The 18,370-nt window shown below is 40.3% G+C and overlaps 1 protein-coding gene across 9 annotated transcripts in view; it reads right to left on the minus strand.

Annotated features, from left to right (window-relative positions):
* The window catches only part of CADPS (calcium dependent secretion activator), a 527,814-nt gene that overhangs the window by 277,809 nt on the left and 231,635 nt on the right, over positions 1 to 18,370 (minus strand). For all 9 annotated transcript variants that reach the window (XM_055134465.1, XM_055134464.1, XM_055134468.1 and 6 more), the window contains exon 4: positions 7,647 to 7,727. In XM_055134465.1, coding sequence (XP_054990440.1) covers positions 7,647 to 7,727 — 81 coding nt within the window. The remainder of the gene's footprint in view (positions 1 to 7,646; positions 7,728 to 18,370) is intronic.

Consider the following 18,370-nt stretch of genomic DNA (forward strand, 5'->3'; position numbering starts at 1 on the left):
CCAAGGGTTCAAATAACATATACTGGCAAATGATCAGAATAAAAGACATGGGAGAGAGATACTTTCTATACTCAGGAACTCACTGACAATGAGCTACTGGGTCTAAAAAGTAATTGTGATGTTGGAGTCATTTAGACCATTCTATGTAAAAAAAAAACAATTTTTCTGGACTCCTATGGTTCTTGGGTACTGTGGATGGTGTAGACAATGGGTGTAGGTGTGGGGGTTAGAGCACAGAAAGTAACCAGATACCTTTGAGGCTTTTAAAGTGACAAGACATGCTCAGAGTTCAAAAATTTACCAAGAAATATTATCCAACCACATTATGAATTAGGCTCCACTTTGAACCATGGGTCTGCTACTTATGAGCCTTCTGATTTTAGACTGATTTTTTTTTCACCAGACTGAATTTCAGCTTCGACATTTGCATTGGGTTTTTTTTTCTTCCTTTATATATTTTTTCCTTTATATATATATTTCCCTTTATATTTGGGCCACATCTGGCATATTCCTTGCTCTACACTCAGAGATCACTCTTGGTGGGCTTATGGACTATATAGGGTGCTGGGGATCAAACCTGGGTTGGTCGCATGCAAGGCAAATGTCCAACCCAATATGCTATCACTGTGACCCCTATATTTTCACTGTTATGGATATGAATTTAACATATCTCTTCTGTGGATATGTTAAATTCCATACAGTTTGTTATATAAAAATAATAACAAATATTTGTACATTTGACCACTGCCTGCTGGCTAAATATGCATATATTTACATACATGTGTGCATATAATGGTATTTACACACATATACAAAATATGCATCTTTCTCTACATACACATGCAGTATTGCATATATGTGTCAGACATCATGCAATCATCAACACTGCTTAGACCACCACCAAACTAATCGTGGAAACCAAAGTATAGATTATACTGCTAGTTAGCATTCAATGAATCCTAACTGTGTACTGAGAATGATCTAAACATTTTATGTGCTTTACCTCATTTAATCCCTCCAATAATCCTTGGAGGTTAGTGCTGCCATTTATTTATTTATTTATTTATTTTGGTGGGAAAAAAGTAAAAAATATAACTAAATTATTAGCAGGATTAGATTGAAATGGAGTCTATAGTCTAAGCGGTCATATAATGATAGGGAAGATCCTATAGAGTTACTTAGCCTGGATCAGTCCCTAAGCATCACTTTATCTCTCTGTGTTCAGGAGTTGGTGAAAAGTACAGAAAGAATTAGAGAGGTGTGGGCTCACTAAGCAACAGAAATTAGATCTGGTAAGAAATGTGTCAAAATCAGCAATACAAATACTAGGAGGCACTTTGGGTACCGGCATTATAGTATCAAGATTGGTTTCTTACTTTGGTACATCTACACAATGGAATACTATGCAGATATTAGGAGATATGAAGTCATGAAATTTGCTTTCAAGTGGATGGACATGGAGAGTACCATGGTAAGTGAAATGAGTCAGAAAGAAAGAAAGTAGAAGGACTGCACTGATTTGTGGAATATAAAATAACATGAGACTGACACCCAAGGACAGTAGACACAAGGACCCAGAATACTGCCGCATAGTTGGAAGCTTATCTCATGAGTTGGGAGAGAAGGCAGCTGGAATAGAGAAGGGATAACTAAGACAATGATGGTTGGAGAAATTGTTCATGATGGGAGATGTGTGCTCAAAGTAGATAAAGGACCAAATGTGATAACCTCTCAGTATCTGTATTGCAAACCATAATGCCAAAAGTAGAGAGAGAGAATGGGGGAAATTGTCTGCCATAGAGGCAGAGGGAGGGTTGGAGAGGGGGGGGTATACTGGGGACATTGGTGATGGAGAATATGTACTGGTGGAGGGATGGGTGTTTGATCCTTGTATGATTGAAACTCAAATATGAAAGCTTTGTAACTGTATCTCACGGTGATTCAATTAAAAAAAAAAAGATTGGATTTTTACCAAACCTGCCTCTAGGCCTACTCTATCAGGCCATGGTGCTGATTCATAAAAGCAGAATGGAGGAAGGTGTAACAAGATTAATTTGCAAACAGGAGTATTATTTTTTTCTAGTAGAAGATTCCATTTTTATTTAATTTTTGGCAGTGTATAGAACATTACTTTTTTCATCAGATGTTTGGATATTATTTCTCTTCTGGTTGCATATTCTCTCAATATTTGCAAAAGTTCTATGACATGAAAGGACATTTTTGCTCTGCATATCATAGAAATTCATTTGACAACTTTTAAGTGAGAGCTTGAAAAATTAATGATGTTTCATTCTCAGAGCTTTACAAATAACACTGTATAAGCTGGATTATTTTTATATAATCTATATAATTATCTTATGTATATTATCTTATATAATCTTATATAATTATATATAACATATAATTATCTTATATAATCAGGTCAAATACTTTATTTTTATCCCAAAACATAACAAATATATATATATACCTCTCAAAGAGCCCAGCAAGCTACGGAGAGTATCCCATCCACACAGGCAGAAACTGGCAAGATACTTGTGGCATATTCGATATGCCAAAAACAGTAACGATAGGTCTCATTCCCCTGACTCTGAAAGAATGTCCAGTTGTTGGGAAAGATAAGTAAGGAGAGGCTGCTAAAATCTCAGGGCTGAGAAGGAATAGAGACGTTACTGGTGCCCACTTGAGTAAATCAAAGAACAACGGGATGACAGTGATACCCCAAAACATGGCTACAAGGAGTAGAAAATATCACAGCAGCACTAGTGGAAGTGGGCAGAATGCAAAGAATGCAAACGTTTAACAAAACTGGGTGTGGGCCCTGATGCAGTTACCCTGGGCATTGTTCTGCAACCTTCAAAAGGTACTTTGATATTTTTCCCAAGAAGAAGTTGTTCCTTAGTCACAGGTCAGTTTGTACTGACATTTTGGTTCCCAGGCATTGGTTCCTGGCAGTTTCCAGGCATTGGTTCCCGGCAAGCACTAATGCCACAATCTGTCTATTTAAACTCCAATGTCAACTCCTGTTCACACAATTGAAATAACTTAGACTTAATTCCTGGATGAATTTCGGGGGCATTTTAATATCAACATGAGAGGATTTGGGGAAATGTTTGAACAAGGATTAAGCAGCCTTTTCTACCAGATTTTTAAAAATGCATTTAGATCATTTTATGGAACTTTCAAAGCAGCATTCCAGATGCTCACAGCATGGTCTTATGTGGCCCTCTCTGATGATTCACAAGCTGTTGGTGGGATCGAATTGATGGGTTACAGTAGAGGATGTGGAAGGACAAAGGCTGCCTTGTACTTGCCTCCTATCTCTTCAGTGAAATGAAGACAGATATATGTCTGTCCGTGACAGTGATGGTGAGAACTCAAGATCTTTATAATATCTTTTCCAGATTCCAAGGTTATCCAAGTAGAAAGGAATAAGAATTAGAGGGTAATTCTGTAACTTCTTTTGGTTAATTTGAGCTTCTGGATAAACTGAAGGGAATAATCAGTATATTTTAGTGGAAGAAAATTAGGATTTTCTTAGAGGGCTATCTATCAAGGAGAGAGTCCTGGGATGCAATCCTGTAACTTTCTGCTTGTCTCCTACATTACTACTCACAAGAAAGACATGACTAGAAGCAACTTTTGTTGAAAAAAAAGCAACTTAGGCTGGGCACCTGGATGGGGGCCAGTTACCAGAATGATGAAACCATGAATAGAAGTTTAGAAATTTCAGTGTCCCCTTTTTCTGGAGTGGGGGGAAGTCTGGATAGGGAATTAATAACTGATTATAACCATGTAAGAAAGAACACAAAATCACAACAGTAGGGGGAGCATTTGGGTTAGTAACCATATCCTTGTAGGCAGAGAGTAGTAATACTCCCCAGTTCCATGGGGACAGAAATTCTTGCCATGATATTCTTCTTAAACTCTTTCCTATATTTCTTCATCTGGTTGTTTCACTGTATTCTTTAGAATAACATTAAGTAAAGTGGTTAATTTATGAAAAGAAAGCATAAACTTGGAATCAGAGTACTCAGTTTTATCCTTACTCGTTGCTATGCCTGGGAAGGAGTGCTGTAACACTTGTAATTAATCACAGGTCTAAAAAAGAGTTGATGTGGATTTCCCTAAGAGTTGATGTGGATTTTCCCATTAGTGCCAGACACCTTTAACAAAGGACTGGAAGGAAGAGGGAGAGGATGAGGGAGAGGGAGAAGCAGGTCAGAGAGGTCAGGATAAGGTAGGGTGACAGTCTGGGGGGTGAAAAGCATGTTGGATCCTTGGACTGGTGTGATGGAGAAAATGAGGTCCTGGTTTGGTGAAGATATTACTAGTGGTAGTATACTTACTGATTAAGAATACAGATTCTAGTCACTGAATGTCCTTGGCTAAGTACTTCAATATCTCTGCGTTAGCCTCCTCTATGAAATTGGGTTTATTGATAGTGTCTTTCTCAGAAGGGAATCGAAGGGTCAAAGAACAAAATATGGCACATGCTGAATAAAATCTGGTGCATAGAGGCAGCCATTAATTTCTGGCTTATCAATTAGGGTGTCCCACCCACAGCCCTACTTCTTATGTAACATTCCCACTTTCACTGCTTCCTCCTTCAACAAGAACCTCATCCCTTTTTTATAAGAGATCAAACAGTTGGCCCTTTAGCCAAGTTGCTTGTCAGAGGCCTGGATCATGAAACTGCTTCTGAAAGGGAAGAGACAGGGAGAAAGATTTGAGAGAGAAGCTGAATGATTCCCTGTTTGATAACACTGGAAACACGTAGAACCACAGGAGCACTGATGATACCCACCTGAAAAATGATAAACGCTGGCTCAACACAGAATTGAGAGACAGAGGGAAGTCTTGGCTATTTGGTCCCAAGAATCAATCCCTTATTTTTACATAAGCTTCTTGGAATTGGTATCTCTTACTTCCACTTGAAAACAGTCAAACAGTTCTACCCATCTTTTAATTCAGAGAACAGAGTGAATTATGTATGATGGGTGACATCTATATCCAGGAATTTCTGGTTATGATATTTACAGGAGCTGACGTTCAGCCATATGGGTAGAACTGCACACTCTCACTAAAATTCACTCTGATGCTAGAAATAGAAAAATCAGGGCATGCATGCTAAAAGAATACAAGCAGAGGTGCTTTGCTGAATATTTGAAATATTTCTTCATGAACTAGCTGATATCTGCTTTGAGATCTCATTTAATTTTTAGTAGATGAAGTATTTCTCAAATTTCCTCCATATTTACCAGACTGATTTAGGCAAAGGAAAAATGTATTTGTTTTAAAATCTGATCAAATGGAGGGAAAAGCATACATACAGCTCAAAGTCAAGAAAAAGTAGATCCATAATTTGAACATCTTGAATATCAGATTCATTACCTGTCTCTGTTGCTTTCTGTATGCTTGTTTCATTCTTTCATAATTTTTTTCCCAACATGGAAAAATTGAACATGGATGTAAACATTTTTCTATGATTAGAAGACACAGCCCTATGTCTTGGCCCACAGTCCACAGGTCACAGAAGGGGATTCACTGGTTCAATTTTCATCCAGTATCCACTTATGGGACATCATTACTGGTCAGGGAAGGCTCAAGCTGTGAATATGGCACCAGGAAGTGATCATTGCAGAGTGAAAATTTCAGTGTCTTGGAGAACATAAAATAGTAAGTGCAGAGTCTCTAAAAGAAAGCTTAAATTGCTGAAATGTCTGGAGAGACAGAGAGACTCTTAATATTCTTTCCAGTGATGTGCATCTTAGTTTCCTATGCACTGTTGTTCATTTGTGACCTTTTAAAAATTAAAATTATTCTCAAGTTCTTAAAATGTTAAATATTTTAGTAAATGAGCAATTGAAATTAAGATATCATAAACTTCCTTGGTTTTAATATATATCTATGTGTATTATGTGTTATTTATTTTAAATTGGATGAATGTTTATTAGTTATGGTTGTAATTGTTGCCTATAAGTATGGAATGGGAAATCAACTTCATTTTTTGGAACAGTCTGCTGAGGAGACCCTAAAATATAAAGTAAGTTTTAAAGCCTAATTTATATTTTATCCCATATTATGCAAGATTTTTAAACTTAAGTGTTTTTTATATTCCCTTGAGCCAATACTATTTTTAGGTACCAGGTTGACTTGAGTATAAAATATCATATATCACATTGTTTTGGACATATGTAAAAACAAGATGCAAAACATTTCAGTGAAACTCTGGAGCACAAAACAGGAATTTTCATGCCTCTGAAATGTTTCTTTAGTTTCCCTTTGCATGTCTTCAGGCCATAAGAGATTTTTTTCCTTTTCTTAAAAAAGTTTTGCTATAGGTGTCATGCTAACAATGACTGGCCTGACAGTGTGGTTCTCAGGTCTGTCAATGCTTAGAGAACACTTAGCATATGCTTGGCAGTATTCAGGGATTGGCATGCAGTGCTAGGGATCAGACTGAACTCTGGGTTATACATACAAGTAGTACTTAAATTATGACCTTGGTACCACCGAGACCTCCCCCATCATAAAGATACTGGATATATGTTAAACATTTGTACTTGCATATACTACCTATTATCTACCATAGCCTCCTCCCCTTATATGCATATGTGACCTAAGGCTACTATAAGAACCAGCAGTTTGATTTTATTTAAAATTGTGACATTATATTCTTCAAATCTTTTATTTCTTTTGTTGGGAATAGTTCTAATTTTTCAGTTCTAACATAGAAGGTTTTAAATTGAGTAGTAAAGTTGAGTAGGAGAGATTGCTAAGAGGAAGAGAGAAGGAAGGTCATTCTGGTTGAAACACCATTGGGTACAAAGGCTAAATGCAGGAACGGGATCAAAATAATCTGAGAGAGTCATTCATTGTAGCTGAAATGGGGAGGTTAAGATCATAAGGAAGGATATAATCTATAGATTAAGAGCTTTGAAAAACATTCTAAAGAGCCAGATTTTATTCTGTGGAAAATGGGGATTTGTTCTTTGGGGATCAAAGGATTTTGATGCTCTATTATGGTTGTTCATAGAGATGAGCTTTAGAATGGCAACTGTGTAAAAGATGGGCAGGAGAGAGGGAGGAAACAGAGGCAAAGAGAATGATCAGGAGGTGATTATAAAACCATGCATAGAAGACGAGACATTAGTAATGCTGCTAGAAAGCAAAATATACTTAATCTTCATGTAGGAGGCAGGATCAATGTGGCTGACTTGCTGTGGAGAGTCGTGGCAAGAAATATTTGAGAATGACTGGGCAGTTACAACCATGCTAATTGGATGGCGAATATGTGATGTGTGTATACATGGAGGGAGGAAGAATATAAGGAGGCAGATTTTGAATATATTCAACTTGAAATGCTTGGTAAATACATATGTAAGTGGAATGGTGTAGACAGTTGAAGTATATGTCTGGCCTCCAAAGAAAGGCAAGGCTGGCGTTTGTGTACCAAGTAAGGTGCTTTGTCTGGGAGGGCTGAGCTGAGAAAAAAGAGGCAAGGGGTCAGTCAAGGTGATTGAACTTATACCCCCTGCCCCCTTTCTGTTTCTCAGTTTTATTTTTGATGACCTTTAACAAATATGCTTCCTATGTAGGACTTTAGCCTAATCCTCCAGCAAATGTCTCCAAAGTTTTCTTACCCTGGCTATTTGGTCTGCCATTTGGAGACGCCCGTCCAATTCTCGTCTGATCTGGGCTGCTTGCTCATCTGGATTGTCCAGCTGCACAAAAACACAAACACAGATACATTCAGTTGGGGTCACAAACTTTTTTTTTAACTCCCCCACCCTCCCACTCACACATATTCTGTGCCCCCATGGGCATATTTCACTAAAAGTTAAGAGTTTTGTCAGAGACAAATCCAATTTTATTTAAGTGCTAAGTTAAAATCCTCCTTGGATGTCCATCATGATGTGGTACACAATTGTTAAGATATATGAATGACTTTGTCTTTCATAATGACCTTGTCAAAAATCCCTTCTAAATGGCCAGGCAGTAGTGCTTCAAATGAGAGTCCTAGGCAGTCCTGCTTTGGTCTGATGAAGAATGTACATATACTGCAGACATATAAGGAAGTAGATGACAACATAAGTAATAGAAATGTAAGGAGCAAACTTCCTAGTTTGCACATCTTCAAAGTGGCAGAAGCCCTGCTGCTCTTCAGCCCAGGACCATGCAGTGTTAAGCTTTCATTGTGCCATTAGTCCTAAGACCTTCTCCATGGGTACTCCAGATGATCACCCTCTATATTGATTTCTATATTGAAATCTGTCCTTGTTTATCCTGGTAGCTTGAAATATTATGGCACGAGGATTGGAATATTCAGGCATAATTAAGCCTAGACAATTTTCTACCTTTTCTGGTTTCAGTTTTTCTATAAACCGAATAAAGAATATTCTTATGAAATCTTCGTTCCTTTCCCATCTTCCCACAAATCTTTGGAAGAGATTACAAAGATCTCTGTAAAGGCCATATAATCAATACTGTACACTTTAAGAGCTATAAGGTCCCACAGGCCATGATGCAATTCTTCTAATAAGGTGTGAAAACAGTCATAGAATATATGTAAATGAATATGCACAGCTGTGTTTTCACACCATTTTATTTCTTATGCTTTTATTTAATTGAATTAACATAGCTTTACAATATTGTATAGGTTTTATATGTCACTTTGACATTTATAGACATTAAAATTAGCCAAGCTGCTAATTTTGACTTAGCTGCTAACAGTAAGGTCAAGTACCAGACCAACACAATTTTATTTAAGATAACAGTTGGCGAGTCATAATTGCTAATCTCTATTAGTTGAATTCAAGTTACATCTTTATTTCCAAGTAAGTCTAGTAATATGCTTCAAATTGTAGTTGCATTTGCTTTAAGTAATATATGATTTATTTTAATCATGGAAAGGTAAGTAAGATTTCCCAAAGAATGTTCTGCTAAACAGAAGTAATCTTAAATATTCCAGAAGAGAGAGTTCTGAAAGAATGGCCAGGTAAGTTTGGAAAATGCTGTGAGGAAATTCACTGTTTCTAAGAAGTAAGGAAATCTGTTAGACTTTCACAGATCCAACTACACTTGAACTTAAACATAAACTTTTATTTTTGCTTAATACCCATAAGACACCGATTGCAAAACCTATCCAAATAAAATACTGGAAACTCCTGAAAAGGGTTCAGTAGCAGTAAGTCACACTGCTGTCCTGTGGTCCATCTGATCACCATTTGCTAACAGGGGTATGTGAGAAACAGTGTCCTCAGTACTGTTTTAAGCTCCAGTGAGTTGTTTTTATTTAATTCTCTCTAAAGTCCAAGTCTTCTTCAGATTCAGGTGAAAATTCACTGGGAACACTCAGAAAGGTCTTGTTCAAAATACGTGTGCACTCAAAACATCTGACCACTTCACTGACTGACAAGCAGCAAAATAATTAGGTTAGGGGCTGCAGTTGGCATTCTGTGTGAAGACACTGTTTACAGAGGTTCAAACTGAACAGAAAAGTCACAGTCCGAATAACCAGCCATATCACTACTTTTCAGAAAAGAATGAAGTTATCCAACAGTCTCAACCAATACAATAAAGGACAGAGAAAGGTGACTATGAAGAGAATGGGAGAGATATTAACTAAGTGAACCTGGCTAGTTCATTAATTCACTCATTTACTCATTTATTTTTATGAAGTATCATGTTAAAGCAACACACCAGAACACAGAAAGAACAAGACAGACTGTACTTCTAGGGATTCTAACTCCAGAAAGAACAAGTATGTTTATATGACCAATTTGGGCATAAGGAAAGGGGATTACCATCTTTCTTTAAAAAAACAAAACAAAACAAAACCTGGCAAGCTCCCCATGGCGTATTCAAATGCCAAATACAGTAACAATGATGGTGTCATTCCCCTGACCCTAAAGAGCTTCTAATGCAGCACCATTAGGAAGGACGAGTAAAGAGAGGCTGCTAAAATTTCAGGGCTTGGATGAACGGAGATGTTACTGGGTCTGCTCGAGCAAATAGATGATCAATGGGATGACAGTGATGCAGTAGGGTGTTTGCCTTGCATGCAGCTGACCGGGGTTCAATTCCTCTGCCCCTCTTGGAGAGCCCAGCAAGCTACCAAGAGTATCGCACCCGCACAGCAAAGCCTGGCAAGCTAACCGTGGTGTATTCGATATGCCAAAAACAGTAACAATAAGTCTCACAATGAAATGTTACTGGTGCCCACTCGAGCAAATCGATGAGCAAAGGGATGACTGACTGTGACTGTAGCTCTGTGGCACTGTTGTCCTGTTGTTTATTGATTTGCTTGAGTAGGCACCAGTAATGTCTCCATTGTGAGACTTATTGTTACTGTTTTTGGCATATAGACTACACCACGGGTAGCTTGCCAGGCTCTGCCATGTAGGTGAGATACTCTCGGTAGCTTGCCAGGCTCTCTGAAAAAAAAATGGAGGAATCAAACCTGGGTCATCCACATGCAAGGCAAATGCCCTACTGCTGTGCTATCGCTCCAATTTTATAAAGTAGTTCACAATATTTGATTATATTTAATATTCAAACACCAATCTCACCACCTTTACACCTTCCCACCACCATAGTTTGGGTGTTTCCATCCCAAATCCCAATCTCTGCCCCAAAGCAGAACTGAAATAATATATTTTGCATTGTTTGTTATGAAAAACCACTGAAAATACTACAAAAAAGTATCCTTGTAGGAAACAGTGTGAAGATTGTTGTATTTCACCCAGGGGCCATTAAACCCTTCCATAAGAAATCACTAACATGTTGTTAAAGGTTGAGCCTTGTGTGCTTTTGATATATGTATCTATACTTCCCTCCAAGATTGGTTGCCTCCTACTTTAAACCCTATCAAATGTGGTGTGGTTGGTGTGGTGTGGTCCATCTTGGAGTATGGGTAGGGTGTACGGTTTGAAGTATATTGACTGAATTCGCAGCCATGTGGTCCAGAAATAGATTCACTCATGGGAGATGCTCTGCCCGAGCATGTGGAGAGCGGCCGTGAGCATAGTGGTGGTTGAGTTCTGGAAGTTTTCGGCTGCCAGGGCTGAGTCCTTGGGGTGGGTATGGGTCTCACCTGCCCCCCTCTGAGGCGCCCTGAGTGAAACAGCCTAGCATGGGGTCTGGCGTCATGGTTATGGTGAGCATAATGTTATGTTCCCTTCTGGTAAAGAAGGACATATGATCTGGATGGTGGCTGACGAGATTATCTGGCATCAGCCAGAGGTGGCTTATGAGCATGGCTGCTGAGTTGCTGGGGACAGGGGGGTATGGGCGGAGGATCTCTGTTCCCCATCCTGTTGAACCAAGAGTTCTCAGTCTGGGTTAGTCTTGCATACCTGTTTTTTTTTGTTGTTGTTGAGGATTAGCATCTTTCAATATCTACACTATGTCTAGGTTTCCTATAACCTACACTTCAGTATTTTAGAAAGAGTCCCCAGAAACTGGTATTAATGTATGTTTTCCCAGGAAAAGGTATCTAGAGAAAAGAAATGGTGTACTCTCCTAAAATATATAATAATATATAATTAACATTAGTTGAGATATTGATAAAATGTAAAGAACTTAGAGCCTATTTAATTACATTTACCCATAAAATGTAGGAGTCATGTTTAGTGGTGCTGGTAGACTCAGGGGGCATAATCATTAATGCTTGATCCAGCAGTTCATGCCTGATGCAGGACTCAGGCCCAGTGCTGTGATGCTTGGGGTCACCAGAGTTACCCCAAGTGGTACTCACAGGAATCGCTGAAGGCCAAATTCTAAGCTTTGCTCATACAAGGTATGTGCTCTCCCATTTCGAACCATATCCCTGGCACCCTCATATTTTACATAAATATTTCACCGAAGACAAAATTCCATAAAGCAGTGTGGGAAATTCTTCTCATGAAACAGCTTGATGGGTTAGGGAATACCCCTACCCTCTTTTTTAAATTGAATCACCGTAAGATACAGTTACAAAGCTTTCATGATTGAATTTCAGTCATAAAATGATCAAACACCATCTCTCCACCAGTGTGAATTTTCCACCAACAATGTCCCCAGTATCCTTCCTGACATCTCTCTCTCTCCCTTTCCCTCCTCTGCCTCTATGGCAGTTAATTTCCTTCTTACTCTCTATTTTTGGGCATTAGGGCTTGCAATACAGATACTGAGAGGGCATCATGTATGGTCCTTTATCTACTTCCAGCAAACATCTCTCATTCTGAGTGATTCCTCCAACCATCACTGACTTAGGGATCCGTTCTCTGTCCCAGCTGCCTTCTCCTCCAGCTCATGAGCAGGCTTTAGGGAACATTGTTAATCTTCATTATTCAGGCGAGGAAACTGAGTTTCAGCAAGCTGAAGAATGTGCTCCCAACCACAATGCCCAAAAGGGGAGGGGGGAGAGAGAGAGACAGAGAGACAGAGACAGACAGAGACAGAGAGACAGACTGAGAAGAGAGGGAGGGGGAGGGAGGGAGAGATAAAGGAGAAAGGGAGGGAGGAGAGATAGAAGGAGGAAGGGAGGGAGGGAGGGAAGGAGGGAGAGAGGGAGGGAAGAGAGATAGAAGGAGGGAGGGAGAGAAAAAGTGTCTTCAATAGAGGCAGGCTGGAAGGGGAGGAGAAATTGTAGGCATGAGAGGGAAACTGGGGACATTGGTGGTGGGAAATGTACACTGGTGGAGGAATGGGTGTTGGAAGACTTTATGAGTGAAATCCAATCATAAACAGCTTTGTAATGGTCTATCTCACAGTGATTCAATAAAAAATTATATATATATATATAAAAGAATGTGCCCAGCACTCAAAGTTCGTAAGGGGTATGAGTCATTTGAAATTTAGTCTGTTTTGGCTTTAACTGGAACTCTTTGGCTCTGCATCACGTTGGCTTCTTTCTTAAGTGACCTGTTTTAGCTTTCTAATTGGTCCTCACAAAGAACCGCTCAGTCCCCTCATTTTGGATTAATTTTACACATAGAGTTGCTGCGGTGGGGCCAGAGAAATGACTATCTTCTCTCATTTGTCACAACTTCCTAATTGCTTCTGGGGAGACTGTAGCCTTGCTTGGACTACAAGAAATGATAGCAATAATGGATTGTCCTTTTCCTGGCACTGCCTCTTGATAGCTGTGACTTTGGGTGATTTTCTTAACTTTTCTGGGCTTCACCTGTCATCATTTGAATAATTAGGATGATAACGTTACCTCAGGTTGTCATAATGATTCAAATAGACAATGGACATATAGACTACTTTGCCCCAGTGCTTGATATAAGGGAAACCCTCGGGATATGGTGGCTGCTGTTTGTACTATTAGTACGAACCATATTGTCTGTATTTCTGGCAAGGGTTACAATAGAACACTAAAGATACAGATAAGTAGGTGCCAGATGGTACAGTGATCTTCTCTGGCATTCAGGTCTGATGGCCTATACAGAGGAGAGGAAGGAATCCTCGGGTTCCCATCCCTGGACAAGATTTCCTGTCTTCTTAATACCTCCCACTTTTTCCAGTGACAAGTCCCTCTGCTTGGAAAGACTTTAATTAGCAGGGGGACTGGAAGGCGGACACTACTGCCTGATGGCTAATGATCTGAAAAGGCGACTGAAAAGGAAGGGCGACGGCAACTTAATGTCCCCAAAATAGCCGGCATAAGAGAGAAGGCCATCCTCCTGTGGGAGCTTGACAGCCCCGCTGTATGAAATCCAAAATTATGGAGAGAAATCAAGTAGTTACCTTTTCAAATGCTGGAAAGAAAGAGGCAGAGAATGAGCTTCCATGAAAACAAGGTTCTGTTTACGGGGCTGGTCTTTTTCACCGAGGAGAGGAAAGATCAGCTGGTGAAGCAGGCCAAGGACAAACCTTTCCCACTGACAGCTCATTAGGGTTCAGTATGTATATGTGCACAGGAGCTCTTTACCTAATTAGACAAATAATCTCCCTGCTCGCAGAGGTCAAGCAGAGGCAGTGGGGTCGTTTTGACAAGAAGAGAAATTATCTCCTTGGATTTTTCTTTTTCAAGTGATGGAGAACTGAGCTCAGCACCACCCAGACAGGTTGAACTGAGGCACCAGTTCAAGTCTTAACATTCCTGCCAGCTCAAGTTCTGGGTCTATTTTAATAATCAATGCAGAGGCAACACTGACCAGTGACCCTACCTTAGACTTGGAGACCTGGAAATTCGGGAAATGAAATTCTGGGCCCAGGTACACCACTTCCTGGATGCATGTCTTTGCACGTGTCTTCACTTATCTGAGGTTCAGCTTCCGCTACTACGAAGAGGGAGTCATTTCTATCTTATGTGTGTATTGAGAGAACAGCATTAAGCAATATATGGGTAGGGGTGTCAGGTTGATTTAAGTCCAAATGTTGGCATTGTAATGTCTTTACTTAAAGAGAGTAAACAAGAAAATAAGCTTGCTTATGTTTCAATTTGCTCATCAGTAAAACTGGGATAAGATACCTATCCTGCATATTGTTAGAGTGGTGGAAACGACATACAAAGCACCTAGGTGGTAATGGCCCATAGTAGGTCCTATAGCTAGCGTAACATATGGCTTCTAGAATTATGCCAATCTTATGGTGGACACTCATCAGGTATTCACCTCCTCATCCTTTGTGGTTTATGAAAGAAATCAGATACGAAGATGAAAAAGAACTAGAGTGGCCTTGAGATGTTTGTGTTCTGGCTTCCATTTGCCCTTTGCTGAGGTATCTTGCATGAAATCATGACTTCACTTTCAACAACTTAAATGAAGAAATGGCCCTTCCCTTAAGAAATTGCAAGCTCTAAGATTCAGGGGTCTCTGAAAGGCCTAGACGAACATTTTTCAAAGTCACATTCTGAGGGAACTTAGTCTTGCATGTGCTCTAGAAGAAAGTTATGGGAAGATAAATATATCTCCATGCAAGTGGTAGTCAGGATGCTGAGGGTTACTCCTGAATTCTTGGGCAATTGGGTAAATGGCTCTATGTGAACACCCAAAGACTCAGTGTTGTTCAGGGAAAATGCTGGGCAGAAAAACTTCTAGGGTCACACATACTCATGCTAGGGCACTTTCAGGTCTATACCTAGAAATTACTGGGGGAACATGTGGTGCTGGGGACAGAACTGGAAGAAATGTATCATAATACCTATACTATCTCTCCTCATGCCACATTTCCCAAACTTATCCAATAATTCAAGTACTGTATTTAAATGTCTTTTATAACATCTTCTCCCTAGGTAATTATAATTATTTTGTATGCTTAACTTTTCTCATATCCAGGCAAAGATTTATTTTTAATTGTGAAGGGGTAGGAGGGGAGAGGAAAGAAGAAAACAACTCTACTGTGTCTATGGATTTGTTTCTCAGTATAAAGGAACCCTCCAAGGAAGGGACTGACCGGCGTCTCGGGAGATAAAGAAACCATCATGGGGTCCAGGCTGGAGTCTTGTCATTAGCATTAGTATTTGGCAGGACCACCTTGTCCGTGTGCTTGGGAGACATCCTTGGCAACACTCTTTTCCTTAGGGATGCTTGGATCCTCTGGGCTTACATATTATGATGACATGAAAGCAAGTTTAACTCTGGCCTCATTAATTTTTACCACCATGTGGCAGCCTTCAGCCAAGCAAAGATATGCTTTCAACATGCAGAGAAATTGAACAGAACGAGGCAGATTGTTTTATACATTATTTGAGTAATTGATTTTATTTCTGAAAAAGTCTGTGGTGCCTATGTTTCAGAGCATCAAAACCCACTTTAACCTCAGGTCTACAATGGCGATGATGGGGAACTGTGGTCGGAAGGAGGTTTAGACACAAACTGTGGTTGGAAAGTGTTTTAGACATGAACTGTGGTTGGAGGGAGGTTTAGACTTGATGCTTCAGAATGTGGTGGAGGCCCTGCTGATCTACTCAGCTTGCTTCACATACTCACTCCCATGTTCGTCAACCTCCTTCTTGGAGGCCTTGGAATGCTTTACTTTCTCCTGTGGCCAGTTTCTTGGCACATACTGACCCTCACACCTAGGCATCTCCTTTTACCTGTAACCACTCTTGATACACCATCCTCCAGTTTCACAGCAGATGCTTCTCTGCAGACCCCTGCAGGCTGTCAGGGAGGGTCTCCTATCAGCATTTTCTAGAATAAAGTCCTCCTTTATGCAGTTGTTCAAAGCAGCACCTTGACATGAAGTCATCTTGACATGAATTCGTCTCATGTTTATTTACATAGTAGAGGACCTCGTGGGTGCCATTTGGCTCATCTTTTCATTCTTGGCATCTGGCATTGTGCCAAGCTCAAGGTACATCTAAAGATTGCCTGACTTCATAGAAGAGGGATTTGGGGGCTAGAGAGACAGTAAAGTGGGTAGGGTGCTTTACTTGCATGCAGTGGCATCAGGTGTGAGCCCTGGCACCCCATATGGTTCCCCGTGGACAGCCAGGAGTAATTCCTGATTGCAGAGCTTGGAGTTACCCCTGAGCATAGCTGGGTGTGGCCCCCAACCGCACTCCTGCAAAAAAAAAAAAAAACCCTGGAAGAAAAACAAAGGAAAAAGGAAAAGGAAAAGAAGAGGGATTTAGTAAACCAATACACAAAAAAGGAAAATTCTCTGATCACAGCAATCAGTGAGAGAACTGAGATCAAATTCTCAACCTATCTATCAACTTCCCATTTACTCTGGCTGTTTAGTGGCTGCAGCCTGGGAACTGTCATTTTTTGCAGGAAGCAACAAAGACTGAACTTTGCTGACCTTTAACCTTTCACCTGATGGAGCACCCTTAACTCTGGCTTTTGGGATTTGGGGAACGAAGGCAGGTGTTCTGTAAGCAGCTGCAGCACGAGTCACCTGCTGACCGGATTGTAACTCAGTCTTTTCCCTTTACTTTTTCTCCACAGCCCAGCCTGGCTCCTCTCTTGCATCTGGGGAGTTGTATCTGGGAAGGAGGCTGCCAAGAGAAAGCGTGGGGGCACCTTCCCAGCAGGACACTGCTCTTCACTGGCTCGTCATCCATGTCGCAGCAGCCCCATAGCTTTTAGCTTTCTTTCCAGACAAACTGCTCCAGCACATGAATGCGGCCGCCCTGGTGCACTGCAGTCTGGAAAGTTACAGGCGGGATGGTGTCAGCTCCCAGCCCACAGAAGCAGTCCCCACGCTCCTGTCTCAAGCACATACTGAGAATTTGACTGCAACCATCTTTCTGCATTCTGTGCTGGACTACCAGCCACCCCCAAGTTCCTTTCCTCCTGTCATTTATATAGCCTCTTGTTTGTCTACCTTCACTATATTGGTAAGCAGATGCGCCCTCTTTCTCCTGCCCAGGTTCAAGCCTGTGCCTTTTCAATATGTTTCAGATGGATAATCTCTGTGAGCCTTAACTGCTAATGTTTTTCAGTGATGCTAACGATGCTAACTCTAAAATCACTGTCATCTCATTGCTCATCGATTCATTTGAGCGGGCACCAGTAACGTCTCTCATTGCGAGACTTATTGATACTGTTTTTGGCATATCCAATACACCACGGGTAGCTTGCCAGGCTCTGCTGTGCGGGTGGGATACTCTCAGTAGCTTGCCAGGCTCTCTGAGAGGGGCAGAGGAATTGAACATGGGTCGGCCGTGTGAAAGGCAAATGCCCTACCGCTGTGCTATTGCTCTGGTCCTAACTCTAAAATGATAATAATAATATTAATAATGATACCCTACCTCAATAGGATTCAAAATTTCAATGAGAGGGTCTGTGACACTCAGTAGAGTGCCTGGCATATAATTTCTATAAACCTTAACAGCCTTTTGTTTCTGGCATTCCTTAGTTTCATCATCCCTAACACAAAATGGGTTCTACCAACACCTAAAGTGTGGGGGGGATAGCCCCTCTACTTTCAGGTAACACACTAATTTTCAAAAGATTGGTGTACTAGTTATTCAAGAGATATTTGGCTGTGCACAGAAGGGATAGCCCTGATAAAACAGGGCATGGATTTTAAAATCAGAAAACCGTATATCCATCTCTGTTATGTATTCATTGTGTGATCAGGGCTAGGGTACACAACCTCTCTGAGTCCTTGTATCTGAAGTTCTAAGATGATTTGCAGAGGAGAATTGTAATGGTGATTATGATAGATATTTCCACACTGTAAGAAGTCAATGCATTAGAGGCTTATTTTTACTTCTATTATTGTTTGTAGGGTCAAATCTGATGAAATCTGCAAACTTGTCACTCAACTAAACCAGCTACCAGGGCTCTGTTCCAGGGTAATTTGTACAGAAAATACAGATTGGTGTTCCATACATACTCAATTACCTTCTTTTTTCTATAAAAATCACCCAAGGAGATACCAGATCATTTGGGGAAGTTAAAATAAGATCAGTTGTGTTTTTCTT

The sequence above is a fragment of the Sorex araneus genome, chromosome 4 (genome assembly GCF_027595985.1).
Source record: "Sorex araneus isolate mSorAra2 chromosome 4, mSorAra2.pri, whole genome shotgun sequence".
In the NCBI taxonomy this organism is placed as follows: domain Eukaryota; kingdom Metazoa; phylum Chordata; class Mammalia; order Eulipotyphla; family Soricidae; genus Sorex; species Sorex araneus.